General features: G+C 39.2%; 5 protein-coding genes across 5 annotated transcripts; 3 read left to right on the top strand and 2 right to left on the bottom strand.

The window, feature by feature from the left end:
- Window positions 1–492: 492 nt before the first annotated feature.
- Window positions 493–1,929, bottom strand: EV154DRAFT_451134 (uncharacterized protein). The gene is made up of 3 exons (XM_051597236.1): window positions 1,778–1,929; window positions 1,588–1,686; window positions 493–1,527 (listed from the first exon to the last, which is right to left on the bottom strand). The coding sequence occupies exons 1-3, from the start codon at window positions 1,865–1,867 to the stop codon at window positions 604–606; spliced, it is 1,113 nt and encodes a 370-aa protein (XP_051452686.1). The 5' UTR covers window positions 1,868–1,929; the 3' UTR covers window positions 493–603.
- Window positions 1,930–3,868: 1,939 nt separating this feature from the next.
- Window positions 3,869–5,250, top strand: EV154DRAFT_56118 (putative methyltransferase-domain-containing protein). The gene has a single exon (XM_051605656.1). The coding sequence runs from the start codon at window positions 4,276–4,278 to the stop codon at window positions 5,134–5,136; it is 861 nt and encodes a 286-aa protein (XP_051452685.1). The 5' UTR covers window positions 3,869–4,275; the 3' UTR covers window positions 5,137–5,250.
- A 95-nt stretch (window positions 5,251–5,345) lies between these two features.
- EV154DRAFT_525167 (uncharacterized protein) lies at window positions 5,346–12,801 on the top strand. Its single transcript, XM_051603258.1, has 4 exons — window positions 5,346–9,528; window positions 9,601–12,155; window positions 12,207–12,291; window positions 12,354–12,801. The coding sequence occupies exons 1-4, from the start codon at window positions 5,445–5,447 to the stop codon at window positions 12,770–12,772; spliced, it is 7,143 nt and encodes a 2,380-aa protein (XP_051452684.1). The 5' UTR covers window positions 5,346–5,444; the 3' UTR covers window positions 12,773–12,801.
- EV154DRAFT_525160 (kinase-like domain-containing protein) lies at window positions 12,767–14,898 on the bottom strand. Its single transcript, XM_051603257.1, has 6 exons — window positions 14,791–14,898; window positions 14,645–14,717; window positions 14,335–14,583; window positions 13,449–14,208; window positions 13,308–13,377; window positions 12,767–13,233 (listed from the first exon to the last, which is right to left on the bottom strand). Exons 1-6 carry the CDS (start codon window positions 14,804–14,806, stop codon window positions 12,842–12,844), a joined length of 1,560 nt encoding a protein of 519 aa, XP_051452683.1. The 5' UTR covers window positions 14,807–14,898; the 3' UTR covers window positions 12,767–12,841.
- EV154DRAFT_525159 (uncharacterized protein) lies at window positions 14,868–16,347 on the top strand. The gene is made up of 2 exons (XM_051603256.1): window positions 14,868–15,370; window positions 15,479–16,347. The coding sequence occupies exons 1-2, from the start codon at window positions 15,124–15,126 to the stop codon at window positions 16,240–16,242; spliced, it is 1,011 nt and encodes a 336-aa protein (XP_051452682.1). The 5' UTR covers window positions 14,868–15,123; the 3' UTR covers window positions 16,243–16,347.
- Window positions 16,348–16,426: the final 79 nt, after the last annotated feature.

Below are 16,426 nucleotides of genomic sequence, written 5' to 3'. Positions count from 1 at the left end.
TCAACTCGTCTATGATGTTTAATAAACATAACAAGACTAAAATGTCGACTGTGGTTACGTATAATGATACATTAGTAAATTTGATGTTGCTTTCAAACAGGTATGGCTTGTTCCCATTTGAGGAAACATCAGCTCCTACAAAATCTATCCGATCAGTGAGTTAACTAATCCGTAACATTGGTATATGTCTTTCTTAACATCAAAGCAGTAAATGATCAGTCAAGGAATTATAATAGAAAAAAGAAATTGAAACTGATACATTAATCAGATAACTGCCATCCTATTTTTTTTTTTTTTTTTTTTTTTTTAGATCATACTACCCCTTTTTTGGATTTACATTTGATGAAAAATTGTTCTTTTGAAAGCTTAATGCAATTAAATATTTTCCTAAAATGATCCATTTTAATTTAAATTAAAGTTATTTGCCGTTATATTGCGATTTCTATTGGACTAAGACAGTTTCCATGGAGCATATTATGTTTAAATGATGTAGGAGCCATTTCTTTTTTTGTTTTGTTTTTGTGGATGAGCTTAATCTCTTTAGACTCTTTTAAATGTACAAATGTTTTATTATGCTTAGCTTATGATTGGGCTAAAAAAGACTTATTTCATGGAAACCAACTTGATATCGAAGACGAGGGTGGCGTTCTTGGGGATATCTGGGGGAGCACCACGCTTACCGTATGCCAAAGGAGCAGGGATGGTCAACTTACGTTCACCACCAGCCTTCATACCAGCAACACCAATATCCCAACCCTTGATAACTTCACCGCGACCCAAGAGGAAAGAGAAAGGCTTACCAGAGACGTTCTTATCGAAAACCTTACCGGAGGTAAGCTTACCAATATAACGCATACCGACTCTTTGGCCAGACTTACAAGAGGCACCTTCACCGACCTTGACATCTTCGATGATGAGACCGTTAGGAAGCTTAGTGATCTTCTTCTTTTCCTCGACCTTCTTGGCTTCCTTCTTCTTGGGCTCTTCCTTCTTGGGTTCTTCAACCTTCTTGGCTTCCTCCTTCTTGGCTTCAACCTTCTTGGCTTCCTTCTTCTTGGGTTCTTCCTTCTTGGGTTCTTCAACCTTCTTAGCTTCAGCCTTCTTGGCTTCAACCTTCTTAGCTTCGGCCTTCTTGGCTTCGGCCTTTTGCTTCTTGGTAGGAGTCTCTTCCTTGACAGGTTCAGCGGCACGCTTCTTGTTGACAACGACGGGGACTTCTTCCTCCTCCTCCTCCTCCTCTTCTTCCTCAGATTCGATTTCCTCATCAGATTCAATCTCGCTACCGGACATATCTTGTTGAGCCAACAAAGCTCTGACTTCTTCAGGAGTGACACCTTCGGGGAGGTTCTTCATGAACTCTTCCTCATCGAAACTCTCATCGTCTTCAGACTCCATTTCGGATCCCATCTCCTCTTCATCGTCGCTGAAGACATAGTTACCGGTAAGGTGAACAATGTTATCACCCTTAACGGCAAAAGTGATCTCCTCACCTTCGACAAAGGTAATATCCAAAGCTTGTTGTTCAATCTATAATAATAATGGTAAGGACACATTCTCTGGTTTAATAATAATAAAAAAAAAACTAACCTTGTTGGCAATCAAAGTACACAAGACATACTCCTTCTTGTCAACAACGACGGTAACAGTGGTACGCTTTTCGTCAGTAACATCCTCACCGAGAGAAGCCTATAAAAACAAAAAGTGAAAGAAAAAAAGGTTAATGACACGTCGGGCAAACATGAAAAAAAAAACGATTAAAATTATGCAAAAAACCTACCATGGCGATACGGAAAGGAGCAGAGACAATTTGCGTGTAGGTCTTACCGGGGTGGACAATAAGTCCCATAAAACCTTGAACAGTATTCATTTTAAAAAGTATAAAGAAAGTTTTTACAAGATCAAGACTTGTTTGCGAAGAAAAAAAATTGCTTTAAAGTAGGTTCCAGCAAAAAAAAAAAAAAAAAAAAAAAATCAAAGCAGTCCTACATTATACAAGTCACAAACAAAATCTCTCTCAAATTTTAAGGGACTTTACGAAGGTCAAACTTTTGAAGTCGTCCTTAAAAGAAAGCTCCAATACTCCAGATTTAGGAGCATCCTTTTTGTTTAAAGGGATTATTAAGATACCAGAATTAAACTTAAGACCAAAGCTGCTCAATTGGATTTAAAGACGAAGAGTTGGACGTAATATCTATCAAAAATAAATGCTTCAACTTTCCTCTCCTCTTAGATCATACATAGGAGCGCTGTTTATGGTCAAACAGAAGCCCGGAAGTAAGAAATTCCCTACACGAAGTTTATAGCGTTGGAAATATAATTTAATTAATGATCAGTATACGTATCCTTGGCAGCCCATAGTACACTTTTTTCATCAATCAAACAAACTATATGCTTTTTCATTTTTTATATAAGACTACCTTCGTCTTGTTCAAACCTGTGGCATTTTCCTACAATAGATTCTGATGGATCTCCAGAATTTGCACGGATAACGGATCTGCAACAATGCATTAGAAATATAAATGTTTTTCTTCCAGCGTCACCCGGGTCATCTAAAAAACAAGCGTTCTCTCAAGTGAAATGACCTTTATAGCTATGGCACATAACTAATGTCAATTTTCATATTGTGGCATTTTCTTTATTTTCAAACAGTCCAAATATGAAGACGTCAAAAACCAAGCTCTTTCATGACAAACTGCGTTTCACAAAGGTCGTCCTAAAGAAAAAAGCAAATCAATACATGAAATGAGTAAATGGAGTTTCTTTTCATATAGATGAATACAAACATTGCTACTACAAGTTCGAGATACTCGACAAGCAATAAGCAACCACCCCAAGAGGATGAGAGTGCTTCTTTTTTGGATAAATTCCAAGTTCAGAGACCGTGGCTGGATTCTTCATCACTTGAACACCAAAAACCTTCAGTTTTTTAAAGGAAGAGATTGACGCTTGCTTGTGTGTCACCACTTCTTTTGTCAAAGAAAAGATACAACATTCTAAGAGCTTCAAGGAATCCTCGACAGAATGTGCCAAGTTTTCCTTGATGATTCCGCTGGCCTATCGATTCTTTGGAATCTTAACATTTGAGGTTAGAAGTGCCAGAAAAGCTATCACAGGAATAACTGGCTTATGGCAGCCAAGCATTTATAGCTGCGATGCTTTCTAATTTAAGTATAAGAAATGAGTACAGAGATATTTTTTTTTTACAAAGATACATAAAGGTACTGTTGCTACAAGCTCGAGATATTCAACAAGCAATAAAGGATCCCCAAGAGGATGGGAGGGTTGCGCTTCTTTTTTGGATGAATCTCCAGCTTTTTTCATCATACATGGACAGTTCAGAAAGTGTGGCCTGACTCTTAATGACTTGGATGCCAAAAAATCTTGGGCTTTTTAAACGTGGAGTTAGAGGCGTGATTGTTTGATACCGCTTCTTTTCTCAAAAAAGGAATGCAACATTCTAATATCTTCAATGAATCTTCGACAGTGTGCATCATGTTTTCTTTCATGATTCCACTAATTTAAAAAGGAGGAAAAATCAGCTAACAAAAATCGGATATGCATATCAGAAATCGTTACCTTGACGATTCAACTATGATCAACTCCATGTTTCCTAAAGTCTAAACAGCCTAGGACATCAGCGTTATTGGCATTGCTTGACTTGAAATCTCGGGCACTCATATCTATGAACTTGTTGGACTTGAAGTTCGTTTCGTACTAGTTCGAATAAATCTCGAACCGAGTTTTTGTACTCGAGTATGCGCCACTTTTTTTTTTTTTTTGGATTCGAGCGAGCATCGATCCAAGCTCGCGCCTACATGGACTCACTCTGCATGAATATTTATCTCGGCACAGCTAAGAATGCGAGAGGAACTCTTTGAGATGACTTTACTTTTCACCGTCTTATACTTTAGTAATTATTTTTGAAAGATTGTCTTTCTGCAAAAAACTTTTAACGCTTAATCTTACTCTTTACAGCTGTCCAGAATTGCTCAATTGGAATAAGCTTGAGGTATTACACACATTTAAATCCTCGATACTTGATATACTCCTTCATATTTTTGTGCGTGTAAATAAAAGGGGTTTATTCATAGTCGTATAATGTCCTTTCATATGTAGATGCTTATCCATTTTATCGAGAGTCATTTTTAAGATACTACAAGTGGGGCCTGTAACAGTACAGCAACTGAGTCGGGACCCTAAAATGAAAAAAAACAAAACGGAGCAAAAAACTCTGGCGCCATAAAAAACAGGCTTTTTTTACCCACCCCGAAGAGCATGGTGAAAGACACTAAACGAAATAGCGACGATGAACCACCTGTTGCTACTATTGAAGGTTGGGAAGATGGAACACCTTTTAAACGAGAAGTACATAAACTTGATCGGTGGGCACTTCAGTCCGCAGACACCATGACAGTGCATATTGGATCTCATGATGTAGTGTTGGTCCAAGATCCTCATTCGAACTATTTGGGTGGATACATTTGGTTGTCGTCCATTGTCTTTTGTTTGTACCTGGAAAGAATTAGTTCTAAGCGAGATCGTCACGGCTGGATCAGTCTAGACCGAAAGAAACGGTGGGTTGAATTAGGCTCGGGTGTTGGATTAATTGGTATCATCTTATATAAGCTGGGGATTGAGGATGTTGTGATTACTGATATTGAAGAGCTTGTGGAAACAATGGAACGTAATGTTGAAGCCAATGGTCTCAATGTTCGGTCTATTAATGGTAGAAGAAAGAATGATAAGGATAAGGATTATATTGTGGTTGATCCGTTGTTATGGGATAACAAACAAGAGATGGAAAGTATTAAGGCTGGTGGAGCGATTGATTATATTGTAGCATGTGATTGTATATATTCTGAGACCAGTGCGATGGATTTAGTAAACACGATGGACTATCTAAGTAATGACAACACCACTGTTATTTGTTTGAGTGAAGTTCGAAATGAAGCAGCCCAGGAAAAATTCATGTCTGAAGCGCAGGCACGCTTTCAAGTAGAATTAATACCAGCCATGGAATGGAAAAAGAAGGTCAATCATCAAGTAGAATTCGATGAGACACTGAACCTTTACAGGTTACGCAGACCAAAGCGTCGTTTAAAGTCAGCCAAAAATAAATGTAATTTAGCTGTGTAAAACAATGGGAAATATTTCCTTTTTATATCTTCCCTATTCCATTCCTTTTCTAAAACAAAAAAAAACCATTTTTTTTCTTCTTCTTCGTTTCTCTTCATAATAATAGTAATAATAATAAAGAAAGAGAGGTAGCTAGCTAGCAATATATTTATTTACAACGGAATTTTTTTTAAAAAAAAAAAATTAAATAAACTGATCCATTTGATAGAGGAACAAAGTGAAAAATTACTACTATTATAGAAGGGGGGAACAAAGAAAATTACTACTATTATTACTACTATTACTACCACTATCACTACTAGATTTATATGATGAAGTGGCTTCCTTTGCCTAAAATAGCACATGGAATAGCCATTTATCCCTTCTCTCCTTCAACCGCTATCAAGCCCTCGGGCCAATTAACACCAGTACCTAATGACGATGCTTCCATTCATACCAATGCTTCATCATCATCCATGGATCTACAACCACAGTCAACCAACGAAAAAGACTACAGTCATTTAATATCGCTCGAAGTGGGCGATGAGTTATTTGTATTTGAACAACAAGGGCAATGGTATCGAGGTTATGTCATTTGTCCATTAGAGGAAGGCAGGAAGCCCAACAAGGCTCCGATCGGTATCTTTCCAAGATCGCATGTGGCCATTAAAGAATACTTGGATATTGATCCTGATGAGGCAGACACGTTAGCTTTTCGTCGACATGGACTGGACCGGCCCTTGTCCGAGATTCCCAATGGTTTACCAAGATCGTTTTCGGAATCGTTTATTCAACCCACGAGTCCATTGGATTACCACTCCAATTATTCAGCAGGTCGTCCCGGTAGCTTTGGTGACTTGAATTTCGAATCAGAGACGGAGAACACGATTAAAACCGTGCTACATATACCCCCACCACCTTTACCTCTGGCTCGATTCGACCAATCTACAGTGACTGGAAGTTCCGAGCCTCTCGTGGATGAAATTGCCGCATGTGTCAGTGAATGGAATAGTTTGCTCTATACATACATCAATCAACGACAATACAATTTATTTAATACTGTTCGAGATCATATCAATTATTTATTTCAGGCAAGAAGACAGTTACTCGATCAAGCCTTATCAAGGGAAGAGTTATTTAAATTAAGAAAGGATATCATACAACGCATGGTCATTGGTAATATGGATCAACATCAGCCCATGATCATTCGTCAACCCCAAAAGGGTTATTTACTCGATGCCAATAATGCTTCTCTCAGTAACATATATCGTATGCACTGGAAATATGCCACTTCTGTTATCAACAACAATGAGTTTTCAACTACGACAACAAACACCGCCACAAATGCAACAACGACAACAACAACGACGACGACTGCGCCCAGTGACACCGTCCTTTTACAGAATACACCCAATCAGCAGCAACAACAACAACAGCAAGCATCACATCCCAAGGGAGCCAAATTCCATCATTTATTTTTTGAACTAAAAGCATGTGTTGCGCAAATTTGTCAAGCGGGCGAATTCACCGAATTGTATTTTGCATTGTATTCTGCCACCGAACAAAAGTTCTTGACCGAACAATTTGTGGTTGTATTAAACTACAATGGTATGCCCAAAGACGAAACACAGATTGGAAAGATGCGAGCACTCTTTGTCGATTTATCGTTGCATGATTTAACCGATAACCTTTATTTGGTCTGTCATATTGTCAGACTAGGTGGTATGAAATGGAACGACAAGGACCAGTTTTATTCATCTTCGATCTTTCATTCCAACAAGCACCAATCTTTCCAAAAGCAACAGTTTAACGGAAATGCTGTATCGACGCTCTGTAAAAGACCGTTTGGATGTGCCGTGCTTAAATTAAGTTCGATCCTGAACCCTTCTGATCCATCCTCTACCACTACCACCACCAATTCTTCTTCCATCGTCACTCAGTCGTCGTTGGTAGAATATGATATGCCCATCTATGTTCCCATCTCAGAATCAACCTATACCAGCCTACATGAAAGCATTATTTTCGGCAACGCCAAGGAATTTCAAACAAATCCTCGTGCAGAGACACTCCGTATCTCCGTACGCACCTTTTTTGGTTATTTAGATGAACTTTTGAAAACAAATGCCGCTTTATTAGGAGACGTGCCTAAAACATTGCGTTTGGGTTTTGCTGATGTTGTGTTTCCCGATGACGGTCGTAATGAACTGTATATCACTTTAGAATCAGGTGATTTCACACAGTTTAATCGGTCCAGAAATATTCAGGTGGCCATGTGTGTGCGTGATAACAAGACGGGTGAGGTGATTGAGAATGCCATCTCGATAGGCGCAGGAACACGACCTGTCAGTTCTTGGGAGAGTATGATTATGTATCATGAGCAACGACCCAAATGGGGTGAAATGATCAAGATTCATATCAAGGACAATCATCAGTGGGAAAGATCGCATGTCTTTTTAACAATCAAGCATAAAAGCTCTAGTTACAATGGATCGGGTGCCAATCCAGCCATCATCAAATTCGGTAGTAATGAAGTCGCACCAAATGAAAAGATCATTTCCATGGGCTTTTTACCCTTGTTTTTACCTCCCTTGCATCGTGATTTTATAGCAGATGGTACACATACTTTATACCTGTATAAATATGATCGTCAAGCCAGTACGCCGAAAAATTACCTGGAAAACACGCCCTGGTGTTTACGGTCATCTTCTCCTTCCAATATGGTACAACAAAATATGGACTATCTTGTACGCGTTCGATCACCCACACCGTTACGCAAGATGGGTCATCAACATTCACCATCGAACCAAAGTTTTAAAAGTGCCACAGGCTCATTTTCTTCTTCTGCCTTTGGTACCAGTGCTTCCAACAGCGTCAGTGATTTATCTCTTGGTCAAAACAAGTTGACTTCGTTGCGTGACACCCTTGTTTTATCCACCTTTTTATGCTCCACCCAATTTACACAAAATAAGACGCTTGTGAAACTACTGAATTGGCGCACCTTGATGGAAGGTACAGAAGATGGTACGGTAGAATTACTTTCGATTTTAGATCAATTCACGTTTGTAGGTGAAGTAGAGGTTGTCAAATTCTTGGGTGATATCTTTGACGCCCTGCTGGATATTCTCGCTTATCCACACGATGAAGATCAATTGAACGACGAAATTAATAATCAAGTATTGGCTGCCATCATCTGGTTACTGGGAATTGTTCAGGATCGTCGTTTTAGTAATTTCAGACCTGTACTTGACGTGTATATCAAAAACCGGTTTTCAATTCAAGAGTACGAACGCAATTTCCCTAAACAACAAACCTCTGATGGTGAGGCCAATTATAGTTACCGACCTGTACAAGAAACCACCTATCAGCATTTGATTGCCAGTCTTTCACGACTCTGCAGTGATCACAGTAAAGCGAAATTATTGCGTAGCAGTATGAAAGTGTGGGACTACTTGTTTCGATTTATTGTACGGTCTCGATTAAACCAACAGGAAAAGGAAGAAGAGGGAGAACGTGCACGTAGTGATCGACAATTCCGAGACGATCTAAATAAGCTTTTGGAGGCAATCACATCCATCATGAGCTCAGATCAGCCTAGTTCCATGATCGGCACACAAACTTTAACCTTACAACATTTTGCCGATATTCTAGAAGAGTTGCACAAGATCTTTAGTCCTCAGGAGGTGGTTCAAATTGCGGTTTCCTTTGTTGATGCTTGTTCACATGTCACAGGCCGTTTAGTAGGGTTTAAGCTAGCCATGATCTTGACCATCGTCAAAGGTTCGACATTTCATGAGACTCGATTGGATCTTGCAAAAAATGTATTTCGATGGATTCGACTATGGATAAACTCGTATGGATCTACAGCCAAGGATGTGATTTTCGCGCGTCAAGTAGAGCAACAAGACCCTTCCGTCGATATCAACCAGGCACAAACTCGATTACCCCGTGGACAATGGGTAGAGAACCTAAGGCTTTCCTTGACAATCATGAGTGAAGTCTTGGATAAAGTAAGAAAGTCGTTTGGTATGGCATCCTCTGGACTTTCATCTTCCTGTGTTTATTCCCCTTCATTTCAATCAAGACCTACCTCTTTGGCAACGACCGTAGATGAGGATTACAATCAACATGATTTAAATACAATTACAGATGCAGCACTTCAATTGATTCCTCAATTGATTCACGCTTACAAGGATATCCAGAAAATGACGATCCAGGCAATGCATGTATCTACGCCCACAGAGACTTACACTCGACCTCATTCGAGACAGTCGATTAGTATTCTTCGTGAACGGTCAACTTCGATTGGAAATAATACCAAGAGTTCCATCATGTCACCTGATATTTTGCAAGAAATTAAAGGTGCTTTACCTGCTGCTAATGCTTCCACAACCACTCTATCAGGCAATTCAAATAGTAAGTAAGAAAGAAAGCAGAGAAAGTAAATATATATATTTACTCATACACACCTGTCTTCTTTTTTTTCAGTGGTTTTACAAGCGTTGTCAACGTCCCCTGCAGCACCTTTTCCAAGTACTTATCCGTTCCAGCCACGTACCGTGTCTACATCCGGTTTGACCAGTGATCATGCGGCGATGCTTAGTACGGGACTATTGGATCTCAGCGTAGTGATACTTGAACTTTTTTACTTGACGCCCAAACAACAATGGACGACGTTTATCAAGAAAATGTACGAACAAGAAGGAATTGAAGAAACGTGTGATTTTCTCTGTAAAGTAGTGTACATGTGTATGTCCATTTTATTCGGGGACAACATCATGACCTTGGAAGAAACCAGTCTGGACCATGACGCCATGTCATTGGAAGAAGACGACGATAGCAAGTTAAAACGCAAACTACCTGATCATTGGCTCAATCTATCGACCATAGCGCATCAAATTGTTCTTTGTCATGTATTGGAACCCATCAAATCAATTTTGGAGATGCCGGCGTTTACACCTGCCGCCTATGATAATTCACCCAAGGTCATGCACGAACAAAAATCCGCTCTGTTATTGTGGCGTGTTTACTTTGTGGGATTTTTACGTGTTGTGGGTAGCCCTCAATTAGAAGTGGCCGAATTCATGCCTCAATCACAACGCGCCGTTTGGAAAATCATTGGAAATATGCGTGGTGAAGTAGGGGCAAAAGTCTTCTTGTCCTTATGGCATACAGCCGGTGCCTCCCCATCTTCCTCCTCTTTGTCGTCATCCACGGCAGCTACCGTCACAGACCGCTCCTCTGAACCTGGGAGAGATTCCACTGACTATTTCAATTCGCAATCACCTGTCATGACAGACCATGCTTATTTTACCGAAGACTCTCGCATGTCCATGGCTTCCATTGAGGAAGTCGACGATGATGATATTAGGCATAGTGTTCGGATCGGTCCAACCGACGAAGTTCCGCTTTCTTCGATTCATGAAGAGGAAAACGAATGCAAGTCGCATATTGTTGCGTTCCTGCAAGAAGACTTGGCCGAATATATACTCAGTCCGTTATGTGCGGTCAGTTTAACGCTTCATGATCGTGTGCGATCCAATGCCATTGCTGTGATGGCTGATATTATTGCTATTGAATTATACACGTTTGGTGAATTGCATAATGTACAACATGCCCTGATTAGTACTTTGGATCGTTTAGTCATGTATGAAGAAAAGGGCGATGAAGTCATTTGTTCGCGTATCTCGATCGAGTTAGCCACTGCTTTAGAAACCCGCCTTCAAACAGCCGACCGTAATGATCTGATTGTGCCCGGTTTACGCGCGGTGGATTCGATTTGTAAATTCTTAAGTTTGTTACTACAGATTCGAAGTTTACCGTTGGACGATGATGAATTTATGGATGAACGTATCACATCTACTTTGAAACTGATGAAATTCATTCAGGTGATTGAACGAGAGGAGATCTATATCAAGTACGTGCATCAATTAGTTCAACTTCATTTGGACAGTCGTAATTTTATTGAGGCAGCGTTGACCTTGCAATTTCATGCGGATTTATTGGCGTGGGATCCCAGTGATCAATTACCGGCTATACCGGAATTGGGACTCAAACTTCAATCGTCTTTCCATCGCAAGGAAGGACTTTACATGAAAATGATTACCTATCTGGACCAAGGGTGTGCTTGGGAACTCTGTATTCAATTATGCAAAACTTTAGCTTACGAGTATGAAACAACGCTCTATGATTTTGTCAAATTGAGTGATATCTTGTTACGTCAATCGACTTTGGCTGAAAATATCGTGAAAAAGGAACGATGTTTCACGGAATACTTTCGTGTTGGATTTTATGGCCGTGGATTTCCTGCCAGTAATCGTAATCAACAGTATATCTATCGTGGTCTCGAATGGGAAAAGATGCCTTCATTTGTGGAACGTATGCAAAACCGTCATCCCAACGCACAACTCTTATCGAGTAAGATATCCAACGCAGTGTCTGTTAGTGAGGAGCAACTGAAAGAATTAGAGAGCACACTGGATGGACAATACCTTCAAATTACCTCTGTTACCCCCATTCCCGACATGGACAATCATTGCCTTTCAAATCCTATTGTACCAGACTGTATCAAGAAATACTATTACTTTAATAACGTATCCAAGTTTTCCTTCTCACGTCCTGTCATTCGTCCTCCCTCTACAGATATCGATACCAAACAACCTGAATCGGATTTCTTGAACTTGTGGACAGAAAAAGTTGATTTTGAATGTGAAGATCGTTTCCCTACCATTGTGAGACGATCCAAGATTATTCATTCTCAATTGATTGTTGTGTCGCCTATAGAAAACGCTGTGAAGGCGATGGAGAACAAGAACAACGAATTGATCTCGTTGGAAAAGAAATATGCTGTCTATTTAAATCAACATCATCATACGAATATCAATATTAATCCATTCTCTATGTCCTTGAATGGTGCAGTGGATGCTCCCGTTAATGGTGGTGTGCCATTGTATAAAAAGGCCTTTCTCAGTAAGGCCTATTGGGATAAAAACCCAGAGATGCGACCTTGGATTCAAAGACTCCAAGACGCTATTTATCATCAGGTATAGAGAACAAAGATTTTGATTTGTTTTTGTTGTTAATTTTTAATTTAGGTCCGTATTATTCAAAAATGTTTAAACACGCATAATCAACTCGTGAGTGCAGAGATGCGACCTTTCCATACCACCTTAACTGAATGTAAGTAACACCAAGATAAATCATTCTTTTTTTTTTTTCAGAGTATTCATTTCTTTTATTAGTCTTTCACAAGAATTTTGCTGAAGAGATTAAAACGATCAAGGAACAAACGCAACAAGAAGCAGTGGAACATGTGCCTTTATCCATTACTACGACGGGATCAACGGTGAGTCGTCGTCGGTCTACGATTAGTAGTTGTACTACGGAAGTAGGCATGGAAGATTCGATCAAGTCTCGACAGAGTAGTACGATCAGTCAAACACCCGGGATTGGGGGTGTACCTGTTTTACCTCAATTACCCGTGATGTCGCCTATCAGTCGAGCATTTTCAATCCGTACACCCGTTACGGATAGTATGCCTGGTTCACCCCATTCCCCTACCGCTTTTGAACACGCCACCATGTCACGAGCCGAAAGTATTTCTCGTACATTGAAAATGTCACTTCGTAGTAAAAAACTAAGAAAGAAGTCTACGCTTTAAAATAAAAAAAAATAGAGTGTACAGCAAAAAAAAAAATAATAATAATAATTATTTTATTTTATATTTTTTTTAAAGCCTTGGTTTTTTACAATCACCATGGAGTTTCTTGTATTCTCGTTGCCAATCCCTCCAGGGGCGATCTGTTCTCCAATGAGCCTTATTATGATCTTGATCAGGTAAAATGGGATCGACGTCATGTAACCATGGATGGTTCACTAGATCGACAGCACGCGCTCTGTTTTCGTAACTCAACATGGGGTTCAGGAAACTAGCAATTTCTTCCGCTTCCAGTCGATTGTATCCGTACTTATCTTGAAGCACGTCTTCCAATGACCAGTATTTCAGGTTACGAATGTGACGTAAACAGCCCTTATGGTTAAAGTATTCGGGTGAGTTCTTTCCAGAGAGTGCAAAGTGGGGGTTCATGGGACCCATCAATTCAATAATTTGAGCAAGATGATCTTTTTTAGTTTTAAGAAGAACAAAGGGGTCAGCGTCGTGATAGGATGTTTAAACAAACAAACAAAAAACATACCATCGTCACGGTTGAATCTTGATCCCTTTTGAGGATCAAATAGGTAATTGCCAGTCAATAATTCGAAAATCTAGAAAGAAGGGAAGAGAGAGAGAGAGATGTTAATAGAGTGATACCTATGTATATACATAATATATTCACCATGCATGCTAAACTCCAGATATCTGCGCCTGCATCCCACTTGGCACCGAGGATAACTTCGGGAGAGCGATACTGTCTAGTTTGAATATCCTCTGTGAAATGATGGTCTACCCAACAAGCATTCCCCAGATCAGCAATCTTAATTTTGACAGCCTCTTCCGTCTCTGTTGTTGTTGTTGTTGTTGTTGTTGATGCACTAGATTTATTTCTCGAGTTGGATCTTGACCTCTTTTTCCTACCACGTTCCAATTCAGACTCATCTTGTTCACTTGATAATGGTTCGGAAGCGACCATTTTAACATGCCGATGTTTTCGAATCAGACTTCTTCCTCGACTCTTATCTTCTGGTGATATATGTTGGTTTAATTTCCTCAGCAATTCTTCGGCATTATCGATATACATGAGAACATTCTCGGGTTTTAAATCGGTATGGATGATACCACAGGTATCGTGTAAATAACCCAATCCTAGTAGCATCTGTTTGGCAATTTGTTTCACTAGGTTGGTGGGAATACCTCGACTCTTGTATCGTTTGATCAGTGATAACAGGTTTTCACCTAGAACTTCAAAGGTCATACAGACATGGACACCATTAGGTCCTTCTACCATAAAATCATCCACTACCGCTGTCACATATTCCGCACCCACAGAGGTTGGGTCTGCTTCCGCTACACGTTTTAATAATTTGATTTCGTCCAATGCTGTCTCTGTGTAATGCTTTGCAGATTTCACTACCTTCATGGCAAAATGGTTTCCAGTTCTATTTTTTTCTGGTGTTAGCCATCTTTTTTTTTTTGTTGCACGTATTGTATGTATGTGAATGTGTGTGTGTGCGCGCAAAAGAAAGAGAGAGAGAAAGAAATAAAAAAAGGCTACACGTACTTACGTAGTGTCTCTGACAAGCCAGACGGTGGAGAAATGACCCCAACCCAGTTTTCGAATGACGACATAACGACCGTCTTTATAACGTTCACCTACATGAACAGGATGGTAACCTCCTTTACGGTAATCCTTTCTATCCTCCTCTTCTCCTTCACCATCGCCCATGTCGGACACGGAACCGGAAGAATACGAACGATGCCTTGAGCAAGTTTTATCACGACTGTATTTCTTACTGTCTTCCTGACGTAACGATCTATGTTGTAATGTGAGTAATTAAGTAAGTAAAAAAAAAAGAAAGAGGGTTCTATATATACCTGGAGTCGTGACGTTGATACTCATGCTTTCTTGCATAAGGACCACCATGGTGTGGACGCTTTCTTCTGCGCTCTATGAAATTTTGTGTCTGTAAGTTTTTTTGTTGTTGTATGAGTGCGTGGGGACAGTTTATGAGTAGTTTTACCTTCTCTATCAGACATGAAGAAAAGATTAAAGAGAGAGAGAGAGAGAGAAAATGAAAAGCAAGCCACTTTTTTTTTAAAAAAATAATTATAAAAAAAAAAATTCCTCTCCCCCTTCTCTCTCTCTTAAAAAACGTCACTCTCCTCAAACAAAAGTGGCGTTTACAGAAATAATATCTATTAATAGGGCGGATTTTTTTTTTTTAAGGAGCAATGTCAAATCTTTGTATCTGACCTGCTTTAACAACTCAAATTTTATTTTGGTTCAAATTTATCTTTTTTTTTTCACTTTTTACTTTTTTTTTTATATATTCTTTTTTCCAAATATATACATCATGTCTTTTGCAGTAGAGAATCTCTCTAATGATTTAAATAGGTTGAATTTCTCAACACCTCATACTGCTTGGTTAAGCGGTAGTCAAAGAACAAGTAACCGTAATTTACAATGCGTCTCTAGTGACGACGATGAGGATGATGATGAAGAAGTGGTAGATAGTGAAGATGAAGATGATGATGGTTTACTTACAAAACCCACACTCATCAAGAAAAAATCAAACGTTCCTTTGCCAAGCGATGAAGAAGGTAAATAAATATATATATATTTAAATAGTAGTAGGAAAAAGGGGAAAAAAAACTCCCTCATTTATCGGAGTTGAAGGCATTATTTGTTTACCTTTTGTTTATGCATAGATGAAGGCGATGATGATGTGGTAGAAGAAGAAGAGGATGAAGATGATGATAACTGTGTCTTATTTAATAATGGAAAGAAGGAGATTGATGATGATGATCAAGTACTTGGGCAACACTTGAGACATCCTTCTTCTTCTTCTAATTTAGATGCACCCCCTACGCATCTGCATCAGTTTCAGCAATATCAGCAACAACAAATGGCATATCAGTACAGTATTCAACAACAACAACAATACAATTATCAGTTAAGACTACAACAACAACAACATCAGCAACACCAACAACAACAAGGGGGAGGAGGAGGGGGAGGAAAGAAACAAATGAGAATGACAAACATGTCCGGTATGGACTTATTAATCCAACGAGAACAAGAAAAAGCCGAATCAAAGCGACAAAAGCCCAAATTAAACCCAAGTAAAGTAAAAATAGAAGGGTTGCTAGGTAAATTACCTGAAGCTGGTTCTCATAATATTAATTTTCAACAAATACAACAACAACATCAGCAACAACAACAACAACAACAACAACAATCAAAGAAGAGATATCATAATCCATCCATGTACGATTATTACGCTAATGGCAGATCTTCGGTTCCACCCATGATGTATCCTCAACAACAACAGCAACAGCAACCACAACAACAGTTTTATCAGTTGCCTGCTTTTATGAGTAATGATAATTTATATACTTCCATTATACAACAACAACCACAAAGACCTGCAAGTTCATTTCAACATCATAAACAAAGATCTCATGGAGAATAAATCATTGTACTTTCTTTCTTAATTTAATAATAATAAAAAACAACAACACCAACCCCCCAAAAAAACCTTAAAATAAGGGGGGGAGGAGATGGTTGCTCAATCTAATTTTATTGCTTCCCCCTTCCTCCAGTGCGTGCACGACATTTTTTATAGTTTTTTAATAATAATAATAAATGCCGTTGAA

This window comes from Mucor mucedo, assembly GCF_025094135.1.
Source record: "Mucor mucedo strain NRRL 3635 chromosome Unknown EV154scaffold_138, whole genome shotgun sequence".
Classification (NCBI taxonomy): Eukaryota; Fungi; Mucoromycota; class Mucoromycetes; order Mucorales; family Mucoraceae; genus Mucor; species Mucor mucedo.
The sequence above is the reverse complement of the archived record's forward strand: the minus strand, read 5'-3'. Positions and strand labels throughout refer to the sequence as shown.

What these genes read in the sequence shown, in the direction of transcription:
- EV154DRAFT_56118 (XM_051605656.1), top strand. Translation starts at nt 4,276, where the DNA reads ATGGTGAAAGACACTAAACGAAATAGCGACGATGAACCACCTGTTGCT.
- EV154DRAFT_525159 (XM_051603256.1), top strand. Translation starts at nt 15,124, where the DNA reads ATGTCTTTTGCAGTAGAGAATCTCTCTAATGATTTAAATAGGTTGAAT. An exon ending in TTTGCCAAGCGATGAAGAAG is followed by an intron (nt 15,371 to 15,478) that starts GTAAATAAATAT and finishes GTTTATGCATAG; the next exon opens with ATGAAGGCGATGATGATGTG.
- EV154DRAFT_451134 (XM_051597236.1), bottom strand. Translation starts at nt 1,867, where the DNA reads ATGAATACTGTTCAAGGTTTTATGGGACTTATTGTCCACCCCGGTAAG. An exon ending in CTCCTTTCCGTATCGCCATG is followed by an intron (nt 1,687 to 1,777) that starts GTAGGTTTTTTG and finishes TTGTTTTTATAG; the next exon opens with GCTTCTCTCGGTGAGGATGT. An exon ending in GTACTTTGATTGCCAACAAG is followed by an intron (nt 1,528 to 1,587) that starts GTTAGTTTTTTT and finishes TTATTATTATAG; the next exon opens with ATTGAACAACAAGCTTTGGA.
- EV154DRAFT_525167 (XM_051603258.1), top strand. Translation starts at nt 5,445, where the DNA reads ATGATGAAGTGGCTTCCTTTGCCTAAAATAGCACATGGAATAGCCATT. An exon ending in AAGACGCTATTTATCATCAG is followed by an intron (nt 12,156 to 12,206) that starts GTATAGAGAACA and finishes TTTTTAATTTAG; the next exon opens with GTCCGTATTATTCAAAAATG. An exon ending in CCATACCACCTTAACTGAAT is followed by an intron (nt 12,292 to 12,353) that starts GTAAGTAACACC and finishes TTCTTTTATTAG; the next exon opens with TCTTTCACAAGAATTTTGCT.
- EV154DRAFT_525160 (XM_051603257.1), bottom strand. An exon ending in TATCAACGTCACGACTCCAG is followed by an intron (nt 14,584 to 14,644) that starts GTATATATAGAA and finishes ATTACAACATAG; the next exon opens with ATCGTTACGTCAGGAAGACA. An exon ending in AAGATTCAACCGTGACGATG is followed by an intron (nt 13,234 to 13,307) that starts GTATGTTTTTTG and finishes AAACTAAAAAAG; the next exon opens with ATCATCTTGCTCAAATTATT.